Source organism: Paraphaeosphaeria sporulosa, assembly GCF_001642045.1.
Source record: "Paraphaeosphaeria sporulosa strain AP3s5-JAC2a unplaced genomic scaffold CC84scaffold_9, whole genome shotgun sequence".
Lineage (NCBI taxonomy): Eukaryota > Fungi > Ascomycota > Dothideomycetes > Pleosporales > Didymosphaeriaceae > Paraphaeosphaeria > Paraphaeosphaeria sporulosa.
Window position 1 is genome coordinate 1,386,845 of NW_017253368.1, and position 25,078 is coordinate 1,411,922.

General features: G+C 56.0%; 12 protein-coding genes across 12 annotated transcripts; 6 read left to right on the top strand and 6 right to left on the bottom strand.

Moving 5' to 3' along the window:
• Positions 1–366: 366 nt before the first annotated feature.
• CC84DRAFT_1098317 (ankyrin) lies at positions 367–675 on the top strand (the record flags this gene model as incomplete). Its single annotated transcript, XM_018174762.1, has 1 exon — positions 367–675. A coding segment is annotated over one exon (309 nt), but the record flags the coding sequence as incomplete, so codon positions are not given.
• A 980-nt stretch (positions 676–1,655) lies between these two features.
• CC84DRAFT_1167438 (uncharacterized protein) lies at positions 1,656–2,705 on the bottom strand. Its single transcript, XM_018179179.1, has one exon. It carries the CDS (start codon positions 2,442–2,444, stop codon positions 1,806–1,808), a length of 639 nt encoding a protein of 212 aa, XP_018032750.1. The 5' UTR covers positions 2,445–2,705; the 3' UTR covers positions 1,656–1,805.
• A 1,428-nt stretch (positions 2,706–4,133) lies between these two features.
• CC84DRAFT_1208407 (uncharacterized protein) lies at positions 4,134–5,628 on the bottom strand (the record flags this gene model as incomplete). The annotated part of the gene is made up of 6 exons (XM_018182160.1): positions 4,134–4,244; positions 4,341–4,404; positions 4,701–4,806; positions 5,015–5,052; positions 5,127–5,311; positions 5,386–5,628. The coding sequence occupies 6 exons, from the start codon at positions 5,626–5,628 to the stop codon at positions 4,134–4,136; spliced, it is 747 nt and encodes a 248-aa protein (XP_018032751.1).
• A 926-nt stretch (positions 5,629–6,554) lies between these two features.
• Positions 6,555–8,511, bottom strand: CC84DRAFT_1126654 (uncharacterized protein). The gene is made up of 2 exons (XM_018175749.1): positions 8,359–8,511; positions 6,555–8,311 (listed from the first exon to the last, which is right to left on the bottom strand). The coding sequence occupies exons 1-2, from the start codon at positions 8,479–8,481 to the stop codon at positions 6,716–6,718; spliced, it is 1,719 nt and encodes a 572-aa protein (XP_018032752.1). The 5' UTR covers positions 8,482–8,511; the 3' UTR covers positions 6,555–6,715.
• Positions 8,512–9,768: 1,257 nt separating this feature from the next.
• On the top strand, positions 9,769–11,188 carry CC84DRAFT_1098858 (SMAD/FHA domain-containing protein; the record flags this gene model as incomplete). The annotated part of the gene is made up of 3 exons (XM_018174791.1): positions 9,769–10,358; positions 10,404–10,509; positions 10,559–11,188. 3 exons carry the CDS (start codon positions 9,769–9,771, stop codon positions 11,186–11,188), a joined length of 1,326 nt encoding a protein of 441 aa, XP_018032753.1.
• A 725-nt stretch (positions 11,189–11,913) lies between these two features.
• CC84DRAFT_1126660 (NAD(P)-binding protein) lies at positions 11,914–13,083 on the bottom strand (the record flags this gene model as incomplete). Its single annotated transcript, XM_018175750.1, has 2 exons — positions 12,761–13,083; positions 11,914–12,707 (listed from the first exon to the last, which is right to left on the bottom strand). Coding segments are annotated over exons 1-2 (873 nt in total), but the record flags the coding sequence as incomplete, so codon positions are not given.
• A 170-nt stretch (positions 13,084–13,253) lies between these two features.
• CC84DRAFT_1152795 (uncharacterized protein) lies at positions 13,254–14,729 on the bottom strand (the record flags this gene model as incomplete). The annotated part of the gene is made up of 3 exons (XM_018176822.1): positions 13,254–13,794; positions 13,852–14,342; positions 14,382–14,729. The coding sequence occupies 3 exons, from the start codon at positions 14,727–14,729 to the stop codon at positions 13,500–13,502; spliced, it is 1,134 nt and encodes a 377-aa protein (XP_018032755.1). The 3' UTR covers positions 13,254–13,499.
• A 238-nt stretch (positions 14,730–14,967) lies between these two features.
• Positions 14,968–16,440, top strand: CC84DRAFT_1018407 (uncharacterized protein). The gene has a single exon (XM_018173369.1). It carries the CDS (start codon positions 15,206–15,208, stop codon positions 16,229–16,231), a length of 1,026 nt encoding a protein of 341 aa, XP_018032756.1. The 5' UTR covers positions 14,968–15,205; the 3' UTR covers positions 16,232–16,440.
• Positions 16,441–16,464: 24 nt separating this feature from the next.
• Positions 16,465–18,185, top strand: CC84DRAFT_1018435 (pectate lyase-like protein). Its single transcript, XM_018173370.1, has one exon. It carries the CDS (start codon positions 16,651–16,653, stop codon positions 17,902–17,904), a length of 1,254 nt encoding a protein of 417 aa, XP_018032757.1. The 5' UTR covers positions 16,465–16,650; the 3' UTR covers positions 17,905–18,185.
• CC84DRAFT_1167444 (neuronal-specific septin-3) lies at positions 17,962–20,053 on the bottom strand. Its single transcript, XM_018179180.1, has 7 exons — positions 19,900–20,053; positions 19,720–19,798; positions 19,545–19,661; positions 19,410–19,491; positions 19,222–19,359; positions 18,708–19,175; positions 17,962–18,659 (listed from the first exon to the last, which is right to left on the bottom strand). The coding sequence occupies exons 1-7, from the start codon at positions 19,906–19,908 to the stop codon at positions 18,413–18,415; spliced, it is 1,140 nt and encodes a 379-aa protein (XP_018032758.1). The 5' UTR covers positions 19,909–20,053; the 3' UTR covers positions 17,962–18,412.
• Positions 20,054–20,193: 140 nt separating this feature from the next.
• On the top strand, positions 20,194–20,925 carry CC84DRAFT_1019075 (uncharacterized protein). Its single transcript, XM_018173374.1, has one exon. It carries the CDS (start codon positions 20,399–20,401, stop codon positions 20,777–20,779), a length of 381 nt encoding a protein of 126 aa, XP_018032759.1. The 5' UTR covers positions 20,194–20,398; the 3' UTR covers positions 20,780–20,925.
• Positions 20,782–22,063, top strand: CC84DRAFT_1220720 (uncharacterized protein; the record flags this gene model as incomplete). Its single annotated transcript, XM_018183193.1, has 4 exons — positions 20,782–20,890; positions 20,936–20,974; positions 21,023–21,120; positions 21,173–22,063. The coding sequence occupies 4 exons, from the start codon at positions 20,782–20,784 to the stop codon at positions 22,061–22,063; spliced, it is 1,137 nt and encodes a 378-aa protein (XP_018032760.1).
• Positions 22,064–25,078: the final 3,015 nt, after the last annotated feature.

Below are 25,078 nucleotides of genomic sequence, written 5' to 3' on the forward strand. Positions count from 1 at the left end.
GGAGACGAGATCCTGATCACGCAAGAGGTGGTAGTATCTACCGCTCAAAGCTTTGATGAGAAAGTTATGGCACTGCTTCTTGAAAAGCGCAGAGATGAGGTCCGGATCACGCAAGAAGTGGTGGTCGCAGCTGCAGGCAATAAAGATGGTGGGGGAGTCATCGAATATCTACACTAGATAACATTCATTGATGTTACTGATGCCGTGATACAGTCAGCAGCTGCCAGCGATCAGGAAAGTACTCTTCGTCTTTTTGAACAATGGGCCAAGGCTAGTATCTTGACAAATGGTTCCTTTGAAATCGCAAGTCTTTGCGTGGCTGCAAAGGAAGGAAATGCAGAAGCTGTCCTCAAACTCACTCAATAAGGTGTTCCTCCAGATGAACCAGACTTTGAAGGCGCAACTCCGCTGTGGCATGCATCCGCTCGTGGTCACACGGACACAGTCCGAGTTCTGCTAGAGACAAACGCTGTAGACGTCAATGGAACAGGCCTTGGCAAATACACGCCGCTATTCAATCCTGCCGCTTTGGATTACGTGGAAGTGGTTAAATTGCTTCTCGATTACGGTGCACAACAGAACTATAAGGACAAAGATGGCATGTCTCTGCTTACAATTGCACATATGGGTGGACAAACAAAGATAGTTGAGATTCTTGAGGCCCGGAATGTTTGAAACATATTTGTAGGGGGCCTAGAGACAACAATGTTGGGTTGAGGTAAAGACGATTGAGCAAAATTAACTATATATATATGGCCTACTTTAATATATAGGAGCTTACGTGTAGTACAGTATATGACCGTATTGGATAAAGACTAAGCATAACTTGCCACCAGCCATTGCCACCACTAGCAGGGAGGGCGGTCGAACCGTACCAGCCCTAACCTTGTGGATGTTTCGCAATACGTAAATAATAAGTAGGTAGAGGTACATGTGGCACAGCTCGCGATATCACCACATTCTTAGCCACAGGTACTACCCCTACGAACGCTAAGACCTATCTAGTACTGTAAGCGCTTCTCTAAACGGCCGTGCGCTTAGAATAGCCAGAGTGCAGGAACCGGAAACCGATTTCGGTCACTACTGTACCAAGAAGCGGGACAGTACAGGGTCCGATCTAGACCGAGTTGGACGTTAGACCGGCCTCCTGCACGTGGGCTTCTTTACCGGTGACTTGGTATGCTTCCATGCTTAGGTGACCTCACCGTCAATGACTCTTGCCCGGCGCATGTTTCACAAAGCGAAACAAACAATCACCACGCCGCAATTTCATTGGACGTTTAAGAGCTTACCTGATCCTACGCTGCCTCAAGTCGTTCCATCGGACTTCCTACATACACAATGCTGATTCAGAAAGGGTAAGCGCTAAGCCTCAACAGTCAACGCTAGGCAGCTGAAGTGAGCTCATGCCCCATCTACACTTCGTATGTCGGACTTTTGCGCATCGCAATAGGTAGAAGGACGTGGCGTCATTTGCCTATTAAATGCAGCGTTAACTTCATAGCCATGTTACTCATCTCCGGCGGACACCCTTTTGAGCGCCTTGGATCCGATCCGATGCAATCCTGTAATCTGGGAAGTAATTTGCGATGTTACTGTCAGAGTTCACGCACAAGCGAGCGGAATTGTCAACAACTTTTCAAATGTACATTGAAGTCTATGTGTGTGTTCTGCATGCGCGACAACGAGTGCGTCTGTGGTATCTATATTTACAAAACGAAGGTGAAGAACGCCGATGTGAAACTCCAGGTCATCAAACTCCGGCTCCGATGCTCCAAGCCGGTTATGGCTGAGTCTGGGGGAACTTAGATGGGGGAGGCAACCAGAGCACCAGTACCGTACTGGATGTTCATGACGTCCATGCCGGAGAGCGGGTTCTGAGCGCCGAGCTGGTGAGGGCACGAGGGCTGGTTGCTGACGGCAAGGTCAAGCGTGCAGACCTCGTTGTAGCCGTACTTGCAACCGCTAGTCTGGATGTTGTACAGAGCGGAGTTGTCGTGGAGCCAGGAACCGGCAGGGCAGCCGACGTAGGTGTTGATGCTGTTGGCAGCCATCAGGGGGAGCTTGCCATCAGGAGTCTTGATGATGCTGGCGCATTCGCTCATGGGAGCATCCTCGAACTCAGCGGGAATACCACCACCCATGGTAGGCTGATCGGTAGCACTGGCACCGACGTTGAGGTAGTTCCAGGCATCGTAGCTGATGTCGTAGGCCCCACCAGAGGTGTCGATCTGGAGGAGGTTGACAGTGCGGCCATTGGCAGTGACACGCTTGCAAAGGTTGTTACAGTCGGGCTGCATGGGCCAGTAGGCGACGCGGTTAACGTCGATGAGGCAGCCAAGCACACCGATGGAGGAAGAGTAGGCATCGTGGGGAGTGATGGAGACGCCAGTGGCAACGGCGGCCGAAGCCAAAGAGAGAGTGGCAGCAATCTTGGAGAACATCTTGAAGTTGGAAGATATCAAATCTTGTGTAAGGTATGGAATCGAAAGGTGTGGGGAACCCGGTTCCTCGAAAAATGTGTTACCGTAGAGGTGGTGGTCGAAATGTTACAACTGCTTGTGGAGCTCTTTGATAATGCAAAGGGCTCTGAAGGATTGTGATGAAGAACAAAGTACCGTGGTGGTTTGACTGAGTCGGAAAGAATGGAATGAGTCCTGACAAGGAGTGTGGTGGAGTATGAATGGAAGAAAGACTGATCGATGCTTGCACTGGGGAAACAGGGAGAAGACGAAATACCTTTATACCTGAGAGCATGGCGGCGAGGCGAAATCTAGACTGGGGTTGTGGAGGCGGCTACACGCAACTTCAGCCCAGATGCTATTCGGAACCGCTTTGTTTGAGCCTCTAGGGCAATCTCCGGGATATGGTCAGACTTTTACTGGAGGGACCACAGGCGTGCTACGTCGGAGATACGCCCAAGTATGTTCTGGCAGGTCGGCCGGACTTTGGGTTGAAGGCACTGCTGCGCTCTGCGTGGCCCATCTGCCCCACTCTCAATGCTAGCAATGTAAACTACCACACAGAGTAGGCATCCGATTAAATTTCTTCAGTGGATCCCAGCGGATAGCGTCGACACCTACGTCGAGGCGTGAAGGCTTTGCACAAGCTTCTTCTAGGGCCCTTCGACGCATGGTGGCCACGCGAGAAACGGCCAGGCACAGTGACGTGCGGCCCTCCCGTGCCGTGTTCCTGCATTTCTAAGACCAATGACATCGCTGATTGGGCCGGAAAATTCGTGGAGCAGAAGTCATTGTCGGGTAAGGGACTGCTTATGACGGAAGGCGTAAACGTGAGGTTTGGTGAGATCTGTCTGTGATTGGGCGGACCAAGGTAAAACAGATCGGACTGGGCGACTGGCAAAGGCGGCGCTGAAACGGATCGCAATAGCTTGAGGGTCGACTCCGGCCCGTATGACAGCAGCCTATCAATAAGCTCGACGACCGTTGATGGTTCGCCGATCATCTGCACGTGCCGGCAGCGGAAGAGCGAGTAGCGTGGAGTTCGCGCAGATTCTGCAAGGGACGCTTTGTCTTAGCGGACCCTTAGCTCAGCACGACGACCTCTCCAACGACCACACCGCTCGGCACCATCAGCGACGGGATTGCCGTGCCGCCTTCTGTCCTGCATCCGTCCTTTTGGCCGACAGCCGTGATGTATCGGCTTACGGGAATTATTTGCCACAAGAAAACGTGGTGGTGACTGCAAGTGTACCGCGAGAGATGTTCTTCTGTCCGCGACGCATCCTGGTACTTGCACAGCTTGCGACAACGGCTGTACAGCAACAACGCAAATTTGCGACAACAGCGGCCTCGGAAGGTAGAGCGGCGGCATGGTGCGAGACATCCAAGCGGCCACCTCGGCGGACCTACTTCGGATCCTCAAGACTGGCACACCGCGCCGCGTAGGACGCGTCAAGGCGGCGCATTTCTGCCTCCACTTTGCTCATGGACTCCAACCATGGCGCTCTTTTTGTGGGGCCGGCTTCCTCTGGCCTTCTACCTCGGTGACTTGACAGACAATTTTCCACATCAACAATGCCCGACTACTCCATGACGTAGCGACCACGGAAGCAGGAGAAGGAGCGATCCCCTGGTTTACACGTTGGACATAGATGTCGATGTTTATCGTATTTACCCCGCCGTTCCCCCATACGGATAGTAGGAATGATCACTGTGCAGTGATTCACGGGAAGTAGCGTCAAACCGGTCCGTAGTGGAGCAGGTCCACATCGTAGACAAATGCTGGGGTAACATCAGCCGGCAAGCCTGATTTCACAGACTGCGGGATATTCATGCTGCGCATCGATGACCCTTCTCGTCTCAGTCGAACTAGCTTACACGCGGCGACGGTGTGGAGTCACTGTTCTTCCGCGGGATACGGCCGCCCGGACGGGGCTTTACACTAGAGAAAAACTAGCAGCCAACGCAAAATTGGGTTCGAAGACTGTAGGATAGCGGAAGGACTTCTGTTTGGCTCGATCGGCGTCTGCCAAATTCTACGATACGTGCAATTGACGTGTCGTGTCGAGACGGTCCGCAGTGGAGCAATCCAAGAGCGCGCCGCCGAAGTCGGGGTGCTTCCGCATTGCCGCGAAATGAGTATTCTGGAACAATGTGGGACCCCCACAGAGAGTAGTGGGGAACCAATGTTGATCATTTCACCGGTATTACCATGGACAAGAGTATCGGCGAACGAACCGGAATGGGGATGACCAATCGATCAGCAACACACCTGTGTGAACAATGTGCTGAACACCGTCTAATTTAGAGGGCTTCATGGATTCAAAATGCTCTTCGACAGCATCTTGAAAACGTTGAGCGGAGTGATCTGCAAAAAAATGGGTGGACCGACCTTGAAGGTATAGCAATCAAGCACGCCGCCAGTACCCGCAGAAGCAAGCTTGGGTAGATGCATCACGTACTCGACTTCTCCAGAATATTTTGATTATCTGTGACAACTTGCTCAGCCGTGGTGGCCTCTACTGAATCAGCGGCGCTTCATTGATACTTACAAATGTCGACACTAGCGTCGACACGGTCTGAAGTGGAGCTGATTCATACAACAGGATCTCCTCAAGCAACTGACAAGCTCATGCTGTCCCGCATCAAGCACAGCAGGCCTACACCTTGACCCCGGATTTGCAACGGCGTATCTCCACCTCCGTACCGAGGACACCGGCGGGGCGCCGCCAGGGCACGGAAGGTGACCGTGTTGAGTCGCATATCTCGTGCCGTACATAGCGTACCATCTCTCTCGCTCCATTGGATTTCCTCCGGAGTATCGATGTGGCCGCACGGCCTACGGTACACTACGCAGTTGTGTAGCCCGCTGCCGCCCCCTGTAAGTACCCCGGAGTCCAGACCTGTTGTGAACGGGCTGTACCATTCGGCTATCCTTCCACGGCCGACCCCACAAGAAGCTCGCCAAGTCTCCTACAACTCTGCAGTTGCTTTGGGTAGCCCCGCTGGGCTCACGGAGAGAGACTGAATAAGTATCCAACACTTTTACGCGCGGAGGTACTCCTGCTAACACTGGAAACGTACCGTACATCTTCCGAGGAGCCACAATTGAGAGCCGATTGGTCGAATCTTGACCAACAATCTTTACCAATGCTGGTGGCACCATCACGAATCCGTAAGGTACACTGCCGGAGCTCGCAAGAGCCGCCTACTCAAACACTTGTGAATTCCCACCTCTGTATACACTGCGACTCCGGCGTCGATGATTAGTCCACCGCAGTTTCCTCTCTAAATCATTGTACCGTCGCTTCCTCTGTCCTCAAACACCTTTACACTTTCATCCACGTCTTCGCCACAGTACCATCACGCAAGGCATCGCCGTCAGGTCGTCAATCCCCCATCGAAACCAACCACAGTTGCGCAACAATAGGCCTTCCCCAAAACCTCGGCTCAGTGGCACCTTCCTTACTGATGAATGGCATCCAGTGTTTCTATCTAAATAACTCACCCCTCGTGGCCTTCTCCCTACCGGCACGTTCCCGCTAGTGTAATTAGTGTCCCACATCAACGCATCTTACGTTCGGATCGGAACACTTGGGTTTAAGCTGTCTATGAGTTCTCCTCTGGAAAAGTAATTTTGCTCGAGAACGTGGTGAGGATAGCGCCCTGTTTTTGATGATCCGCGGTCGCGAAAGCGACAGGAGAACTCGGAGTTGGGTCTAATTAAGTGTTGTCGGAGCGATAGCTCTCGCAGCGTAAGCTTGGTGGGGCGTCGCTTGGCTTAGGCTGGCCATGCGAGGGACTGTGCATGTCATTAGTGAATGGTGAAGGTGAGTAGTGAAGGTGAATAGGGAATACAAACTTAGAGAGTGAATGTGGTAATTATGGAAACAGTGCCTTAAAAAGAAGAATAGAGAGGATGGAAAATAGTATGTGCAGAGCAGACGCATGCGGTCAGCAGGAGGTTCAGTGACAGAAGCGAGAGTTGGTAGACAGAGTAATGCACAGTGTGGTACACAGCGACAACACTATGTTGAGTTGGGCTTTGCGGTGGCTGCGTTCTTGTTGGAGAGCTCAAATGGCGCAGTAGTACGGTCAGGTAAGCGACGCTTCATTCATCAGCGGCATACAGTATTCTACATATCGAAGCATCCATGCCGTGCTCACTTCAAATGCCACACATATAATACACAAGCCCAGCCATTATACACCCGCAATGCACATCGTACAGCTCCGTCCCATGCGTTGCACATCTACCTCTTGCCCAGCTTCCACCTGGCGATCCTCGTCTGTATCTCATCCCACGAGAGGTCCTTCCTCTTGAGCCCCTCCATCTCGCCCTCCTGCAGCACTACAGTCGGTGCCCCGCTCCCCTCGCCTGCATTCTTTACTTCGCCGCCAAACACTTGCCGCGCGACCCTACGCAGATCCTGGACAGTGACCGCCTCAATCTTGGCGCACATCTCCTTGACGCCGACTTTGCGGCCGTGCACCTGAACCTGCCTGCCGAGATCCTCGAGCTCCACCATCCGCGACTCGAGGTTCATGAGGAGACTGGACCTGAGCTGATTCTTTGCGCGCTGCACCTCCTGGTCTCTTAAGACGGCGTAACCCGTCTCTGAGCCGAGCGCGCTCAGCTCGCGGCACATGACTTCAAGCATCTGAGCCACCTGTGCTGGCGCGCACGAGGCTGCGATGCCGAAGAGCCCGGAGTCGGTGTACGAGTGGTTGAAGGCGATGCACGACTCAATCCAGCCATGCTGGTTGAGCACGTTGGTGTAGAGGCGCGAGTACATGCCCTTGCCTGGGCCACCGGCGCTGAATGAGCCGCCACCACCTAAGAGTGTTTGGAGCGTCGCGAGCGCGTAGATGTCGGGCGAGGAGATGGGAAGTGCTTCGAAAGCGATGTGGATGTGCGAGAGACGAGGAAGATAGGGGTTTAGCGGAGGGGGAATCGGAGGGAGGGTGAGGAAGCCGCCGGTGTAGTGCGACGGGATGGACGTATCTATCGGAGGGAAGTTGAGATCGAAGGATGTGTTCACGGAAGCGTTCGACGTTGCGGAGGTGGAGAGATTCTTGAAAAAGGGTATCTTGGAGAGGAGCTTCGAAGATTGCGGAGGAGCGCCGGTTGGTGTGGGGTGCGATGCTGTGAAGGTCGGTTGTTCTGTAATGGTGCTTTCCTCGCCAATGCCAACGAGTGAGGGCCCGGTGCCTTTTTCCATGTCGCCGAAATGTTGCTCTGCTAGGCGGACAGCCTCTGCGTGCTCTACGCCAGCAAACGCAAGAACCATTCTCTCCGGCTTGTAAAACTCCTTGCGATATGCCTCCACCACTGCGCGGTTAATGTGAGGTAACCTCTCTTTCGGGCACAGCAGCGGATTGCCCAGGGTGTTATCCTTGTAAGCCGCCATGTGTACTAACTCGGGTAGAATCAGCTCCGGCTTCGACCATATCTCGCCAATCTCGTAGTCGGCCGTCTCCAGCTGCTGCTGGACCTCTTCCTCGGTGACGACTGGGTTGCGGATGGTATCGGCGAGAAGGCCCACGGTGGTCGGTACGGCGGAGTTGAAGGTGGCGGCCTGGTACATGAGTGACTCGCGCGACGATGCACACTGGATGTTGCCGCCTAGTTGCTCAGCGGCCTCTGCGATTTGGAGGCCAGTCTTGGAGGTTGTTGACTTGAACGCGAGGCGGTCTATGATGTGGCTCACGCCCCGCAGCGCGTCGTTTTCGTATCTCGAACCGGCGTCGACATAGACACCAACACCGGAAAAGTGACCGGGAAGGGCCTCGGTCGCGACGCGGATGCCATTAGGCAGGGTTGTGATTTGGTCGAGTTCCACAGGATCCTGCGAACATTAGCAAGATGGTGGGCCACTCGCAGTCGGAAGCTAACCTTCTCCTCGGCGACCACCGTTGCCAGCCCGCGTCTACCTGCGCATGATGCAGCTTTTGTAAGAGAGGCAGAGGCTTGGCCGAGTCCCCGCGACAGTGGTCTGATTGATCGCGGCCTCAACATTATAGGGTGCGGTGTGCGGAGCGATGCGGCATCAACAGGAGATGGCAATGGCGTTGTTTCGAAAAACTCAAGATGACATAATCACATGGCGGGCTTGGCATTTGCCTGGCTTCGGGATCTGCGCCGAGCATGGCGTGCCGGTGCCTGAGGCCCTGAGGCAGACGTCAGAGGGCAATGCATGAAGGATCACCAAGGTTTGACGGGCAGCGTGAAACTCAGCGTCCCGTGGTTCGGACCTCCCACGCTGGGAGACAAAGGCTTTGTCTTCTGGGACCAGACTTCGCACTCAGGCAGACTGCGTTGGGCGTATCCTGGGTGGCTCGCTGCGCAACGAACAGGCGTTCGGCGCTCGCGTGCGACTGTGCCGACGCAGACAAGGCCGTCTCTTGAACCTGCTGGAAAGCCAGCGCTGGAAGAAGCGGACTTGCGGGACACGTGTTTGAGCAGCGCAGTTCTTATCGGCAGAAGGTCTGGCGACAGCTGGGCAGACTTGGCCTGTCGTGCATGCCTGGCACTGAACGCTCGTTCTGTGCGGTCGCAAGGCTGAGTCCCTTCTGCGCAGCGCCATGGACCCCACCTCTGTGGTCTGCAGTCTGGTCTCCAAGCCGCTGGGGCGCGTGTGAGGGCTGGTCTGACTGTGTCTGTTCCCGCGGACTCGCTATCGCGCTGCCGTACTCGTGACAGGCGGGCACGCGGTCCAGGCCGCTGACTCTTGGGCGTCTCCTCGTTTGCTTGCTTGGCCGCTTGCCCCCAGCCGTCAAGACGTGCAGTGCTTCACGTCCTGCTCTGCTGCCAAATATCGCGCTCGCCCCCGAGCCCAAACGGCTGTCGCCCCGCACCCGCACGCATTCACCGCACGCATTCACCGCCGGCGTGGAGTCCGCCTGTGACGGTGCCACCGCCCACCTCATGTTTACAGCCCCGTCCGCAGCTCCCCCAGCGACACCACTTGCCTCGTCGCCGCCGGATCGACCCAGTGCCCTGCGCGCGCTCCTCAGGCACTACCACTCCCACACCCACACCACGCACCAACAGCCGCCTGCCCCAGGCGCCGCTGCAAACAGCGCCCACGACCACGAGGGGCAGCGCCACCAGCCCTCACCGGCACCGCAGACAAAAGGTCGCGCACCCGCTGCGACTGCGACTGCAACCCCGCCCATATCGCCGCCTGCTGCGTCGGCATCGGCACCCGACCACCACCACGCCCGCCCCAGCGCCTCGCGCACCCACACCGCCCCAGAGGCCGCTTCGCACCCGCCCCCGCTGCCTGCGCTTCCTTCCCCAACCATGACCCGCACGCGCGCAGAAACGGCAGCGCCGCAGCTCACCGTCAGGAACCATTCCGGCCCCATCCCCACGACGCCCACCATGGCCTCCAGCCAAGCCGACCAGCCCACCCCGAGCGAAGCCCCGGCGATGAAAGACCTCCCGTCGATACGCTTCATCATGCACCAGGACCCACGCGCCGCGAGACCGTCGCTCTCGTTTTCCACCATCAACCGGACACTCCCCGACGAGTCGGCTGTGATAAAAGTTGGGCGCTATTCGGAGAGGGACGTGCTGCCCGACGTTCCCAAAGACCAGCCCTCGGCTGCCGCCGTAGGCTTCAAGTCCAAGGTCGTGAGCCGAAAGCATTGTGAGCTGTGGTGCAAGAATGGCGAATGGTGGATCAAGGACGTCAAAAGCTCTTCCGGCACCTTTCTCAACCACATCCGATTAAGTCAGCCGAACCAGGAGAGCAAGCCGTTCAAGCTCAAGGATGGCGACATCATCCAGCTGGGAATAGATTTCCGCGGCGGCGAGGAGATGATTTTCCGCTGTGTCAAGATCAGGATAGAGTGCAATCGCGGGTGGCAGCAGGCTCTTAATGCGTTCAAGTGAGTGACACAGTGCCTCCATGCTAATGCTGCTAACAGCTGCAGTAAACAAACCCACCAGCGACTGCGAAACCTCGGCAAGGCCAAGAAAGACGGCGACAACGCTTCGACCCATACTTCCGAATGCTCTATTTGTCTCATGTCTATTGCGGTATGTCCATGTGTGACCACACTTGTGAAACTCGTACTCATCCGTGCAGCCGTGTCAATCGCTCTTCGTTGCACCCTGTTCACACGTGTGGCATTACAAGTGTATCCGCCCAATCCTCAACGGCCCTACGTATCCAAACTTCTTGTGTCCCAATTGCCGCGCAGTGACCGACTTGGAAGCGGATGTCGATGATCCGGTGGATTTCGATGAGTGGGAAGAGGAACCTGCGCAGGAGAACGGCGAAGTCAAGACAAACGGCGCATCCTCGCAGGAGGACCGCCACGTCACGCCCAAAGCCTCCACTAATGCACTCAATGCGCTTGCCGGCAGTCATATCAGCTTTGGCGATCTGGAAGCCGCCATCTCGAACATTAGCATCTCAGACTCTGTGACTCGGGTTACGAGCGAATCGACAGTCGACCCTTCCACCCCGCAACGAAGTCCAGCTCCGTTTGCGTCTTCGTCAGTCACACAACCAGTAGCCATCAACGTCATAGCAGCAAACGAGAGCGTCGGTCTTACGCCACTCCAAAACAGGTCGTCGAACAGCTCAGACGGGTTGAGTCCGAACGGCGCCCCAGAAGGTCCTATGACGCCACGCAACGATGCTGGACCCTTTGTGCTCGATGGCAGTGGCAGCACAGGACGAGCTGCTGGGCAGCGCTTCCGCGACGCGTAGCCCGCTCAGATAACCAAATGCAGGCTGACGTCTGACATTTCAAGTTTGAATCGTTCACATCATCATCTCGTTTGGGCATTTTCTGGCGTTGGCGTTGGGCATTCTGGTTACGAACGAGACGTGCGCCTGTCTTTAACAGCATTTTTCGGAAAGAGCATTCATGTGGTAATGTCTCATTGTTTTCGTCCTGAGTCATTTGTGTAGTCTCTACTTTGCGCGCCAGATGCCGAGTGGCTGGTCTCGAAGTGCAGGCGGATACGCGCCTGTTGTGTTGCCGGGATTGGATGGATGAGAGTGGACGAAGAGCCGTGGCATTGGGTATCTCGTACATGATCTGAGCAGACAGAAATGGAAATAGATACTGACAGCTGCGATCTGCGAAGTGCTCTATGCCGTCATCGTGTACCCAGCAGGATGGTTGACAGACCCACATTTCCCGAAGGCCCGCTTTGCAGCGTTGTACGGAGATCGTAGACCTCTAGAGGCGTACGTAAGCACGCCTGCATACACTTGGTTCAACTAAAGAATCTGGCAATAGTAAACAGTTGACAAATCAATCTGCACCCAGCTCCAAACACGCGCGCAATGGTATACTAGCCAAACAACAACATGCGCACAATAGACCTGTATAAGACTTGCACCGTGCTCAAACTGCTCGCCCAGCGCTGCTCGATACAAGATCACGGCTGCTCGCTCCCCTTCTCCCCAACCCCACCCTCTCCCTGGGGAGGATACAACCCCCCCTTCCCACTCTTATCACCCAGCCGCCCCTTCGCAATGAACTCCCTCTCCAAGTATCGAACCGTATGTTCATCATCGAGTCCGCGCTCAGCTACATAATGCGCCTCGATAAACGCCACGGTATCGAGCCCCACCTGGTCCATGAGCCGACACGGCGTCGCTTGCCCGCGGACAAACATGTCGGTCCACAGGGCGTCGATTTCTTCGGGGGTGGACACGCCTTCGGACAGGATGGCCAGCGTCTCGCGCTTCACGGCGGCCCAGAGCCGGTTGAAGATGAAGCCCGTGGACTCGACGCGCGCCGTGTAGGGCGCGGCGCCGGTTTCGCGGAGGCGCGCGGCGAGGAAGGGGAAGATGGGGGCATGTGTGTGGCCGCACGTCATGAGCTCGACGACCATGTTGGCGGGCGGCATGTAGTAGTGCGTGTTGAGGATGCGGGATGCGGTGGTGGGGGAGACGAGGCCGGAGAGCATTTCGGAGGACTTGTAGGAGGAGGAATTCGTGGCGAGGAGGGCATCGCGGGGTGCGTGTGCCTCGAGGGCGGTGAAGGTCTTGGTTTTTAGGTCCAGGACTTCGGGGACAGCTTCGACGATGAGCCAGGCGGTTGCTACGGCGGGTTCAAGATCTGCGAAGGTGGAAATGGTTCCTGTTGTCGACGAAGATGTTTTCTGCTTGTAGGTTCCGATGTTTGACTCAAAGTAGGAGGCGCATTGGGTGAGTTGGGCGGCGCTAGGGTCGCGGATGTGCACGTTGTAGCCGGCGGCGGCCCAGGTGCATGCTGGGAAACGAGTGAGCCCATGCAAGAGGGAATACAGAAAGTGAATTTCTCACCGATGCGGCGGCCTAGTACGCCTGCACCTAGGATGGTGACGGGACGGGTCGCATAGTCGGATGGTGGTTGCCACGACATAATGATGTAGAGTGTGTTATGGTACACAAATGCAAAGATGTGCTGCAAGGGGGAATGTAGAGAACTAGCAGACAATAGAGCAAGCAAGGACCGACAGAAGGAAAATACGATACTTATGTGTATTGTGGAGGCTCAAGCTTGATGTCTATCAGTTTGTTATGCGCTTGAGGTCATGCGGAGGGTACCATGGCTATTTCGAACAACAGCATGTTCACAGCCCCACCTCGTACGAACCGCCTGGTCACTTGCGAGCGAGCTGTCCAGAATGCGTAAATGGCGCTTGTTATATGGCAAGGTGGTGCTGGGCGAGGTTGACCGAGGAGCTAGCGACACCTGCGTGTCCGAGCCAGATCCGGGACGTTCGGAAAATGGCAGGACTGGTGAGTAAAGCCGAGTCTTGCTGTGTGCGGAGGGATTTGGGATCAGTCGGCGTGTATGCTGCGATGGGCGAGTGTTGTTGGTTTGGTAACACAGGTTCTTAGATTTCTAGACCTAATGTCTCGGATCGGCAGCTTTATTCACCTTGTACTACACATCTGTTCAGCAACATCAACACTGGGTATTGGACTCCACGCTTGAAAATCAGACGTTTAAACGCAACAACACGAGCCCGCCAAATACCGTGCAGATCGTACTTCATCAAATCATCCACCCCGGCGATCAAGTGAACATGCCGCCCAAATGCGCGCCTTCGTCTTCAGCATCGCCCTGCGCCTTCTGCCACTCAGCCAGCAGCGTTAGAACCTCACGCCGCGTGTCTTCGATGATGCCATCCATCTTGATGTCGTTCCTGTCGTAGCCGAAGGGATCCTCAAGCTGCTGGCCAATCCCTTCGATGCCGTACAACGTGAAGGCAACGATAGCAACAATGGGAACGGACCACCAGACGTAGTCGTCGACGATGGCAAAAGGCAGCACGCAAGTGAAGAGGGCAAGGACTTGTTTTTGGTGGATGCTAGGTGCCTCTATTAGAGATGTCCCACGACCAAGGTAGGGGGGCAGAGTGGCTTACAGATGGGCAACTGGGATCGGGGTCGAGCGGATGGTTTCCATACGGCCGTACGCGTCGACGAGGGAGTTGATCTGGACGGTCATCTGCGAGGCGAGCGGGGCGTGGAACCAGCCGCGGTCGACGCCGCGGCGGATGAAGGACTCGATGAGCACGCTGAGCTGCAGCGGGAGACTCAGACCCTCGTCTTCATATCCCCGCAGGCCGTCCGGAAGTAGAGAACGATATACGTCCTTTGGCTGGTGAAGCCCGTCCCCATCAACCAGCCCATTCTCCCCGACATCCTCCGACGCCGGCGTAGGCCGATCTGTATAACTCGGCCTCCGCGACACAGGCGTAGAATGCGCGTCGAACACAGGCGCCGCCTCGAGTGAAGCAGGTGGGATGTTGAACTCGGCGCGCAGATTGTGCTTGATGGCGTACAGCACCGCAATCAGCACCTTGAGCACATGCTCTGTATCCCTCTTCTCGGCCTCGCCCAACCTCCCATTGCCCTGTCCCAGCCCCGAATCTCCCAAAGCTGCCTCCTTCACTTTCGCGTTGACTAGCACGATGCGCGCCAGATTCCGCACGCTGGTCCCAATGGTCGTGAGGCAGTTGCGGCCGGTCCAGAAGCGGTCGTAGGAGGTGGAGTTGCGGAAGACGAGCATCAAACCCACAACAATGGATAGAGACGGGATGATTGTAGAGGGAAGGCCGAGGGATTCGAGGACGCGAGTGTCGAGGTAGACGATGAGGACTGTGAAGAGAGAGTGCAGGAGCACGGGGATGAAGACGATGCTGTGGATCGAGCCCTTTGTGAAGCGCAGAACGAGGGGGACGCGCCGGGGCTTGTGGCGGAAGGAGTGCGCCAGGGGGTAGGTTGGGCGACGGGATGGCATTGTGGGTAGCTTGAGAGAGGAAGGGTTGTGCGTGTGAATTACAGCTCAGCGAGTACTGGCAAGATGGACAGCGGATGTGGGGGTGCAGCGTGGAGATATGGGAGCTTGGGCGCGGGGCTCGGTTGGACCTAGGGCGTGTCTCATGTTTCCCTGATTGTTCTGGGGTAGCCTTAGCATTCCAGGCTTGGTCGTGTCGCTCGATTCAAGCTGCGGAAAGCGCCATGGCGAAGCCTCGGTGCGCACACGACGCCCGTGATGACAGCAGAGGCGGTTGGTGACAGCGATAACAGGGTCCAGCAACAACCACTAGGCGCGGAAACACGCCGCACCCGTCGACGCTTAAATCGCGCCGCTGCACCGCAGCCATATCGGAGCCGCATGCTCCAGGCCTGCTGTCCATAATTCGCAGACTGTCTTCAGATGTAAAGAAACTGTTGATTCTTGGCCTTCCAATCAATCCAATTCCACAGTTCGCCATGGCGTCCGATGAACGGCCCGCATCCACCACCATTCCTTCTGCCACGCCCAAGCCCGCATCGTCGCCCTCCAAGTCAAACCCTCCAACCCGCACGACACCCTCAGCAGTCCAACGTATACGCATTCAAGCCCTCCGCTCCCTCGCCCTCCACGTGCACCGTCATGACCGTTTCCTCGTGCGCCTCTCCGCCCTCCTCGAAAGCCCAGCTTCCACCGACGCCCTCCTCGGCACCCTCGGCTACACCCTCGAGCTCCTCGCCGCCCTGCTCTCGCGCTTCCTCACCCACCGCCTGGTGTCCCTCGCGTCCTCGATCGCCAACAAAGCTGAGGATGTCCTGCTCCCAGGCGAGACCCTCGTGGCGACACTGCCCACACCGTCAAGCGAGAAGCTGCTTTCCCAGGTAGCGACAGGGTCTAAAGCGCTTGCTGCCGTAATTGGAGACTTCCGCATCTTTGTGCGCATGTGGGGACTTGCAGGGCTGTATATGTGGGCGAGGGGGCTGTGGAATGCGCCGCTGGGTACAGAGGCCGGGGCGAAGGAGAGGGCGGTGAGGAGGATTACGTGGGCGCAGATTGGGAGTTTGGTGTTGTTCCAGGTGCTGGAGAACGGCGCGTACCTCGCGAGCAAGGGCGTGCTGACGAGCGACGCGTGGAGTGGGGAGGCTGGGAAGACGAGAGAGGGCGCATGGTGGGTGTGGAGTAGCAGGTTTTGGGCTGCGCATGTTGCGCTAGAATTGGTCAGAGTTGGCGTGCTGAGATACTATGGAGACGGGAAATTGGCGAGCGAAACAGAGAAAGACGTCGTAGGGGATGGCGAGAAGGAGGGCAAGCTGTTGATGGAGCAGAAGAGGAGGGAACGGTGGGTCTGGTGGAGAGACGCAGTGAGCAATATCGCATACATGCCCATGACGCTGCATTGGAGCGTTGAAGAAGAGAAGGGCTTCCTTAGCGACTGGGGTGTCGGCCTGCTAGGAGCGATAGCTGGTGGTTCCTTGCTATTAGACGCATGGAAGCAAACCGCATGAACGCTGGACCTGGACGGAATTGATATTTCCAACATTGCGAATCGGAACATTGTTTCTCGATGGAGATGGCGACCCCGCCATTCAGTACGCGTCCGCTTCCACCATACACTTTTGTACTAATGTCGTTTCAGGTGTTTCCAACGACACCTATCTATGATTGGAGGACATCCAACCCCAGATTTTCTCCCGCATGTAGATTAAGGCACCTCGCCTTGACCGCAACAACATCACCCCGAATCGAGCGAAATTCCACTATGCAATATGAAAGGGATGATCTCCAGGTTTCTCCTCAAAGCATTGCGGGTTCTGTAAAGCAGCGAAGCCAATTAGCCGCCTACTTTCTACACCTATATAATATAGGCCCACCCAGCATCAATCCAGAGGTTCGCAATCATTGAACAATCGTTTCCCGCCTCAAGATGCAACTCCTTCCCCTCCTCTTCCTCATCCCATCCGCCCTCGGCCTCGCCTTCCCTGGCGCCGAAGGCTTCGGCCGCAACGCTATCGGCGGCCGCAAAGGCTCCGTCTATATCGTGACCAACCTCAACGACTCCGGCACCGGGTCCCTCCGCGATGCAGTTTCTAAAACTGACCGCATTATCGTCTTCGCCGTGGGCGGCGTCATTAAAATCACCGACCGCATCGTCGTCTCAAAACGCATCACCATCTTGGGACAAACAGCGCCAGGGGATGGCATCACCGTCTACGGCAATGGTTGGTCCTTCAGCAACGCCGACGACGCCATCGTGCGCTACATCCGCATCCGCATGGGCAAGGGCGGGACCTCGGGCAAGGACGCAATCACCATCGCCGAAGGCAGCAACATGATCTTCGACCACGTGAGCGTGACCTGGGGCCGCGACGAGACCTTCTCCATCTCAGGGAGCGATGTCGGCAACATCACCATCCAAAACAGCATCATCGGGCAGGGCCTCGAAACGCACTCCTGCGGCGGCCTCATACAGACCGCCTTGGGCAACGGCATCTCCCTCTTCCGCAACCTCTACATCGACAACAAAACCCGCAACCCCAAAGTCAAAGGCACAAACGACTTCTCCAACAACGTCGTCTACAACTGGGGCGGCGGCGGCGGGTACATTGCCGGCGACTCCGCGGGGGAGAGCAACGCGCACATCATCGGGAACTACTTTGTCTCTGGCCCGAGCACCAGCGTGACGGCCTTCACGCGGGGCAACGCAGAGTTCAAGGCCTACGTCGAAAACAACTTCTACGACGCCGACAAGAACGGCAAGCTGGATGGCGCTGCGCTCGCTGCGACGAGTGCAAACTACGGCGGCGTCGCCATCCAGCCCGCGAAATTCGCCTTCCCGGGCCCATCCAAGATCCTCAGCCCCCCGGACGCACTCAGCTACGTGACCGGCAAGGCGGGCGCGAGTCTCGTCCGCGACGCCGTGGACAAGGCGCTCATCGCGCAAGTGCAGAGCTGGGGCAAGACCGGCGCGACGATCAGCGACGAGGCGGCGATGGGGGGCGTAGGCACCGTCTCTGGCGGCGCGAAGCCCGTGGACACGGACGGCGATGGGATTCCCGACGCGGCGGAGACGCAGTTTGGGTTTGATGTGAACGCCAACGATGCGATGGGGGATAAGGATGGGAATGGCTATGTCAATATAGAAGACTGGGCAAATTCGCTGGTGCCGAGCAGCTACTGAGTGCAATGAATCCCAAGGTAGTTCTTTCATTTTGGGGCAGAGACACCCTTTTTCGTTGAGACTGTGTACACTTGCTCACGTCGCATCGCCACGCAACATCTCCAAGCATAGTGCATTTGGTGCAGCTGCCCTTCTAACATCGATTTCAAGACAAGCAGAAACCAATGGACCACCGGGGTTCTATTAGTCGATCAAAATGGATTACTAGTTCCTACATGGAATGCAAAAGGGGGAATAGATATCGAAGTAAGAAAACATAAGAGAAGGGTGTCAGGTCGTGACGATTACCTGGTAACAAAAGTGACCCTCGGGGAGCGAAGAATAAATATCCCCAATGGCTATCATCCCCGTGCCCTTCGATATCCGCAGTGCAAGCCGACCATTACCAACGCCCGTTGCAGCACAGATTTTGCTCCTGATATATAACCGCGAACGATATCACATCATACGCCCCTGGAGGTGGATTCATATGACGACCCTGCGCTGCCCCATCGTGCTCGACATCTCTTTACGCCTCGTCGGCCTCCTGCTGCTCTTGCTGCTGTCGTTCTAGGTGACCGCTATGCTCCCTGTTCATGCGGGCTTCGATTTCTTTCAGCTGGCTCTCACGGGCCAACAGCTCCTGTCGCTTCTCGTTAATCTCGCGCTGCACCTTGACTTCGATCTCACGGAGCTTCTCCTCCTCACGACGCAGTTGCTCTTCCTTCAGGCGCACGGACTGACTGGCAAGATCTTCAGGGTTCATCGACGAGTTGCTTCAAATGGTCAGTATCAGCAAAAAGTGAGGCTAGGGCTGAACTTACGCAGCATCACCACCCTCGACGCTCTTGCTAAGCTTCTCCGTACGGTAGTTCTCGTACAGGAAATCGTGCGTAATCTCCTTGAGATCCGCCAGATGGCTGTGAAGCAGGGCGCTTCGCACTGCCAAGAAGTCCGAGTGACGCGGGTTGTCGACTTCGACGATACCCCATGGGTACTGTCGGGCACGCACCCGGCGGCCGTTGACCTCAATGACATCCTCTGAGCCGACTATGGCGAAGGGCATCAGACCACGAAGCTCGGCGTTCTCCTCAACAGTGTCCTCGTCATCCTCTTCAATGTCGTACGGGAAGTTGTACACGGGGATGCGGTAGTGCTCAATGTCCTCCATGACAAGCTTCTTCGACTCGGCGAGTTCGGCAGGGGTCAGCGAGTCGGCCTTGCCGATGACGGGGATGACGTTGACACGGGGAGAGAGGCGCTTCATAAGCTCGATATCGAGTTCGCGGAGACTGGGCGTTGTTAGAACGGTCGCATTGGTGGTATCAGAAGACGTACCCGTGGCCGGTGGGGGTGATGAAGTACAACAGCACGTGCACACGGTTGTCGCGGAAACGGGGGTTACGCTTGATACGGCTCTCCTCGGCAAGAATATCGTCGTACTGCCTCTCGAGGTATCCGACGATCTCTGAGAAACTGCGTCCAATGTAAGCTGCGTCGTTGCACAGGGGCGGGTGGTAGTATACCTGGCCTCATTGTCGATCTGGTCGCCGAAGCCGGGCGTGTCGACGATGGTAAGCGAAATGCGGGTGCCTTCCTCATCGAGCTCTGCTGGCAGTCAGTAACAAGCAGGGCGTGGTGGGTCATGGATGCAGACGGACCGACGGTGACGGGCGAGATCTTGACACCCTCCTCGACGTGGGCCGTGTTCGCGTCCTCGGTGTCCTTGTGCTCGAGCACCTGCTTGCCGCAGAGCGTGTTTACGAACGTCGTCCGGCCTAGTCACAGCTGTGTTAGTGCCGCGTCCACGCAATGGGTGCCAATAGGGTCTCGTACCTGTTCCTGAGGCACCGCAGACCATCAGGCAGAACTGGATTCCCTTCTTGACATTCTTCTTCCTGCGCGCCTTGAGTATCTACAATGGCATTAGCGCGGCACTCAATGGGCGAGGTCGAGGCAGGCGCGGCATGTTTGGCGTGTGCCGCAAGCTCTCAGGGTGTTGGGGGGCTGCTGTACCGAAGACATGTTTGTTGTGAGGTGCCGGCGGCGGTGTGCGGGCGGGTGTGCAGAAGGGTCAGCCCACGCGTGGTGTATGGGACAAGGCGGGCGTGAGTCTGATGGACGTCGGCGCGATGGGGCGTGGAGCGGAGGTGTTGTCAGGAAATTTGGGACGTTGGCAGCTTCTCCTGCGCAATGCAAAGGGGCTCGCTAGCGGGAGAGCCCCCGGTCGCCGCTCCCCATCATGCTAGCCCCATCTTAGCCGCGACCCTGCAGCCGCGACCGCACAGGTTGAAACGCATTTGATTGATTCACAAACAAAGTCATTGTGCATTGACACCCCACAGCTTCTCTGGTACATTTCTGTTCTACGTGTTGCCTGCGCGCGGTGGTGGTGAACTGTCGACGCGCGATTCGAAGCGGGCAGCTTCCCCAGATACACCAGCCGCGGTTGGGGCATGCAACCATGGTAGCTTCCGCAGCCGCCGACAATTCGCTGTGAATTTCTATCCACTCGATGGCGGAGAATTTGCTGGATTCCACACGTCTTCAACTGGCGAGAACACTCAACGTATTGATGTGCAGCTCGACGTTGCAGCTCTCACGTGCTACAGCTGCTGCCTCGATTGAGCCAAGTTCGAATCGAGGCGCGGGAGCTTGGGCGCATGACATGGCATCACCGTGGGACGCTTCACCCCACGCCGGCCTTCACCATCCTTCTTTGCCACGACTGCTGGGGACATGGACTGGACATGATGCCTGCCCTTCCTTTACGGTCTCTCACGCCGACCTCCAGGCCACTCCGAACTCAGCCTCAGCTCCGGCACCCCACCTCGCAGCTTGTCGCCCACAGGTGACCCTAGAATACCCCTACAGACATACGCATACACGTAGTTGACCATGAACACCCGGCCAGTTCTTGATCCGACCCAACAGCCCTTTGCTCTGGCTGCCGCGTTCAACGAGAACAATACCTTCTTCTCCGTCGCACACGAGCACGGTTTCAAAGGTAGAATACCACATTGATTACGAGGCCCTCCGCTAATAGGTACAGTGTTTCGGGCGGCAACATGCGAAGCAAAGATAGGTCGAGGTACTGTACTCGCTTGCGCAACTACCTACATTCTCTGACTTCGATCAGACCTCAGCGGCGGTCTCGGCTGCGCTGATATGGTCGGCACTACAAACTTCATCATTCTGGCCGGAGGAGGCAGATCGCCGCACTTCCCGTCGAACAAGGTAGGATGTCGCCGCGAGGATTCCCGATCTTGCTGGAGGCTGACTTGTACAGATACAAATCTGGAACGACCAGATACAACAAGTCTCTGGCTCGCTCGAGCTGAAGGCGCCCGTACTTCGCGTTCGCGCCACCAAGGAGTTTCTAGTCGTAGTCCTACCCTACCAAGTGGTCGCATACAGAATGGGAAACCCTGCGCAGAAAATCCATACGTACGAGACAGCGGAAAACCCATTTGGGCTGTGCTCCTTCGAGAAGAATATCGTGGCAATGCCTGGCGCACAAGCCGGCCAGGTCCGGCTTGTCAGGCTTGTCGATGGCAACCTTAACCCGCGTGTTACTCTCATTAATGCGCACACCGGCCATCTGCGCGCCGTCGCTCTGAACAAGACGGCTGACAAGGTGGCCACCGCGAGCGAGAAAGGCACTATCATCCGGCTGTACGCTGTAGAATCCGGCACAAAGCTCGGCGAGTTTCGTCGTGGGATAGATGAAGCTGCCGTTTTCTCAATCGCTTTCTCGCCGTGCGACAGTATGCTTGCTGTAACGTCTGACAAGTCCACCGTTCACGTCTTCGATCTTCCAAACGGCGTTCAGACCAAGACGGATATCGATCCCAAGAAACACAAATACGGCATCTTTTCGAAGATTCCGTTTCTCCCTGGTCCGTTATCCGACACCTACTCCAGCGCCTCAACCCGCTTCGAGATGGGGGATGAAATGGGCGGTTGGAGCTCACAATCAAAGGCTGCCACAAAGGAGGTCCTCAGCAAGTTTTCCCCGGAACGTGTCCCCACGAAGGGCCTCCTTGGGTGGATATCCAACAATGAGTTCCTGATCATTGGTGCTGGGCAGGATGCGCGATGGGAGAAATTCGAGGTGGCTGTCGACGAGTCAAACAACAAATACATTCAACGCAAAGCCTGGAAGCGCTACCTGGTCTAAGAGCATGATTTCTGATGAGATACGGTTGATATAATGATGCCCGGGTAATGCGACATAGAGGGTTAGGGCTGCGACATGAATACATAGATCATCTTCGAGACTAAAATCCCCACCACGGCAATTCCACCTAGGGTGCTGTTCGACTCATATCAGGCAGAGATTCAAACAAGACCGTCCACCGCGTGAGAGATGACAAAGTGGATATATCTTCTTGGTAGAAGGAGAGACTTCCCTCTCGCTTAGCTGAGACATATTCCACCGTGTCTTGACTAACATTGATTCCGTACCAGTGGTACTATCCCCTCATGCTGTGAATCTTGTCTTGGATGCTATGGATCCGACCCCGAGTTGGCCTTGCCCTTACCTCCCTAGGTGATCCATGTCAGCTACAAACATGGCGCAGACGTGGCCATGTACGCAGCGATGCCGACCTGGGTGCTCACAAGAGCCATGTTGCCGTTGGTTGCTGCTGGGTGTCAGGCACCTGCCCTCTCTGCTTGCAAGCATGACGAGTGGCGTCCGTTTACTCTTCTCCGAGGGCGAAACTTGTCGACGTGGCAATCGCTTTGCACACAACGCCTTGTAAGCGAGAGCGATTTGCGTCCCATGATGCCCTTGCGCTGTGTTTCACAGACAAGCTCTGGTCGGACAGCACTCGCAGTCCTCAACACCAAAACATATGCACTCGTTGCGCCTGCCAAGTGCCAGCCGGTCAAGTGGAGCTGAGAACTGGGGTGAAGTGGCATTGTTATGGAAGGAGTTTGCGAGGCATTAATTTGATCATCATGAGGTCACAACCCTTTGAGCCATCCATTGCTGAACTTCAGCGCTTCTTGTGGTGGTGTCGAGGGCCCCTTCCTTGTCTGGGGTTCATTTTGTCCGCGCGTTGTCGAGCAACATCGACCCGGCGCACATACGCATCATAGATAGCCCACCGGATTTAGTAGACATTGCCTAGTTGACGCCTGTCTAGACTGCTAAGTTGATCATCGAGTCCTCAGCCGCGGCGTTCAGGTACTCCTTCCTCGTTGTCCTCCGCTTGTGAGGACATCTTCCCCAACATCTCCAACCTCAACCATGCTACCGCAACTCACAATAGCATCCGCTCATGCCTGGTCTTGTCAACTAAAATGACCACCCTCCTTCGACGCCATTCTCATACCTTGCTTGTCGGATGTATGGCACCGCCGTGGAGCAACCGCACAGCCTGATCGGTCGATCCGTATGCATTGGTACCCAGACAAAGTGCGCTTAATTATACAGACTGGATCGTTGGGCGTTATCTGCTACGTATAGATGCAATGCACGTAGCGCAGGGTCCTTTCAAGGTTCACTTACACAGACACACTCGTGAAGCAGCGTTTTTACGTCGGTGTATACCGTTTAGATCTTACTCTGGGCCCGGAGAGCTTCCCGCATCGGTGAAAAACTTGCATACATACACCCAGAGTTCTGGCTCCATCGCTACGAGTCTGCTCCTCGGCCTGATCGGTGAGTGGCCCTGCCTCAGTCGTCGTCACATGCATCCGTGCGGTCCAGTCTTGTCGGCCCACGCCATCAAGCTCAATCTTGGACGGAAAGCCGCATCTTGTGGGATCGTAGAGCCGGACCATGTGCTCTCCGGCACTTCGAGAGTTGGAATGCCACCAATCCTCTCTTCGAACCCTCGACCTCGGAGTGAAAATCATGTTGCTCACGGCACGAATGACAGGCGATCAAACCGAACTCAATGGTCAGCATCGAGCGGAACAACAAAATATCTCTAGAAAGCACGAACTGACGGGGCGATATACCCGCAAGTTGTCCCACGGTGTACTTCCACTGCCTCTAGCATAGCGAGGGGAAATGTGCATTCAGCTGTGCATACTTGCACAAGCCGAGTCGCTTCATCGCCACAACTGGCTGATTATGCAAGCTAGCATCGCTTTCCCTGAGGTACACGGTGGGGTTTAGATCAGGCAATGCACCCACTGCCGAGCCGTGCCCATCCCGCCGCGAATAGCTCCCGCGACGGAAGAAGGCGCACCGTTCAAGATGCATAAAGCGAGCTAGTAGTCCAGGGAATTCTGCCTCCGCATTGCAGTCTAGGGCACCAGCCCGCATCTCAAAAGGTCCATGGCCACCAATAGACATGGCATAGGATCTACCACATATCGATCGTCTTACGGCTCAGGTCGTTTACCCTCACGAATCATGGACCCAGACATCTTTCGGACCGCGTAAGAGTCTTCTGCAGGTCGGCATGCCGAGGGCTGTCAGCAGCGCCCGAGTGCCTCCCAAAGTCTTCGACTTCCAAGCGAACGTACATGGCACGCTCTGCAGAGACTGGGCCGGGATGAAACTGCACCAAATGGAGATGGCACTGTCGCGGCAACAAGGGCTGCAGCCTCCTGCAGCCGTTCCCAAAAGACAGATGCACGATTGAATAATCGTGACGTGCCCAGCATGTCCCGATAGGCGATGGTTGACATCGAAGGTATTCGAAGCAGTCAGCTCAAGTCTCCCTTGGAAAGCAGCATCGACAACCTTGAGTCATATTACAGAGCGGGAGCATGGTCAGACAAGATGCCCTTGCCAATGCTGATAGTCCTGACGGAGACAATTCTTGTGGGTAGCTTGATGACCCGTTCGAGACCCGGGCCGGATACTGCACATGTAAAGGCGGCGTGGGTTGACGAGAATGCGGGCTTGTGCTGACTGCAGCGGCAAGAGAACTAGTGAGACGGCAAGACTCTTTTGCGACATGCGTCCATGTCGAAGCAGCAAATGTAAACGGCGTCCTTGAGGCGAGATGTGATCTGTTGCGTTAGGTCAGAATTCAGTTTCTGACGGCACCTGCATATGGTGGGATAGAAAAGTGCGAACGGAAGTTCGTCAATGCACAAGTCCTCAACGATTGTCTCGAGGCACAGCCTCTACCCCGCCCGCTCCGGTTTTCTTACGCGTCGTTTCAAAACAGAAAAGCATATCGCGGTTTGCGCGCCTAAATGAAGAAATCGGAGAGGGGTTCACTAG

What these genes read in the sequence shown, in the direction of transcription:
- CC84DRAFT_1167444 (XM_018179180.1), bottom strand. An exon ending in CTGCGGTGCCTCAGGAACAG is followed by an intron (nt 19,662 to 19,719) that starts GTACGAGACCCT and finishes AGCTGTGACTAG; the next exon opens with GCCGGACGACGTTCGTAAAC. An exon ending in GATCTCGCCCGTCACCGTCG is followed by an intron (nt 19,492 to 19,544) that starts GTCCGTCTGCAT and finishes GACTGCCAGCAG; the next exon opens with AGCTCGATGAGGAAGGCACC.
- CC84DRAFT_1167438 (XM_018179179.1), bottom strand. Translation starts at nt 2,444, where the DNA reads ATGTTCTCCAAGATTGCTGCCACTCTCTCTTTGGCTTCGGCCGCCGTT.
- CC84DRAFT_1018435 (XM_018173370.1), top strand. Translation starts at nt 16,651, where the DNA reads ATGCAACTCCTTCCCCTCCTCTTCCTCATCCCATCCGCCCTCGGCCTC.
- CC84DRAFT_1126654 (XM_018175749.1), bottom strand. Translation starts at nt 8,481, where the DNA reads ATGTTGAGGCCGCGATCAATCAGACCACTGTCGCGGGGACTCGGCCAA. An exon ending in CGGTGGTCGCCGAGGAGAAG is followed by an intron (nt 8,312 to 8,358) that starts GTTAGCTTCCGA and finishes TAATGTTCGCAG; the next exon opens with GATCCTGTGGAACTCGACCA.
- CC84DRAFT_1019075 (XM_018173374.1), top strand. Translation starts at nt 20,399, where the DNA reads ATGGCGGAGAATTTGCTGGATTCCACACGTCTTCAACTGGCGAGAACA.
- CC84DRAFT_1018407 (XM_018173369.1), top strand. Translation starts at nt 15,206, where the DNA reads ATGGCGTCCGATGAACGGCCCGCATCCACCACCATTCCTTCTGCCACG.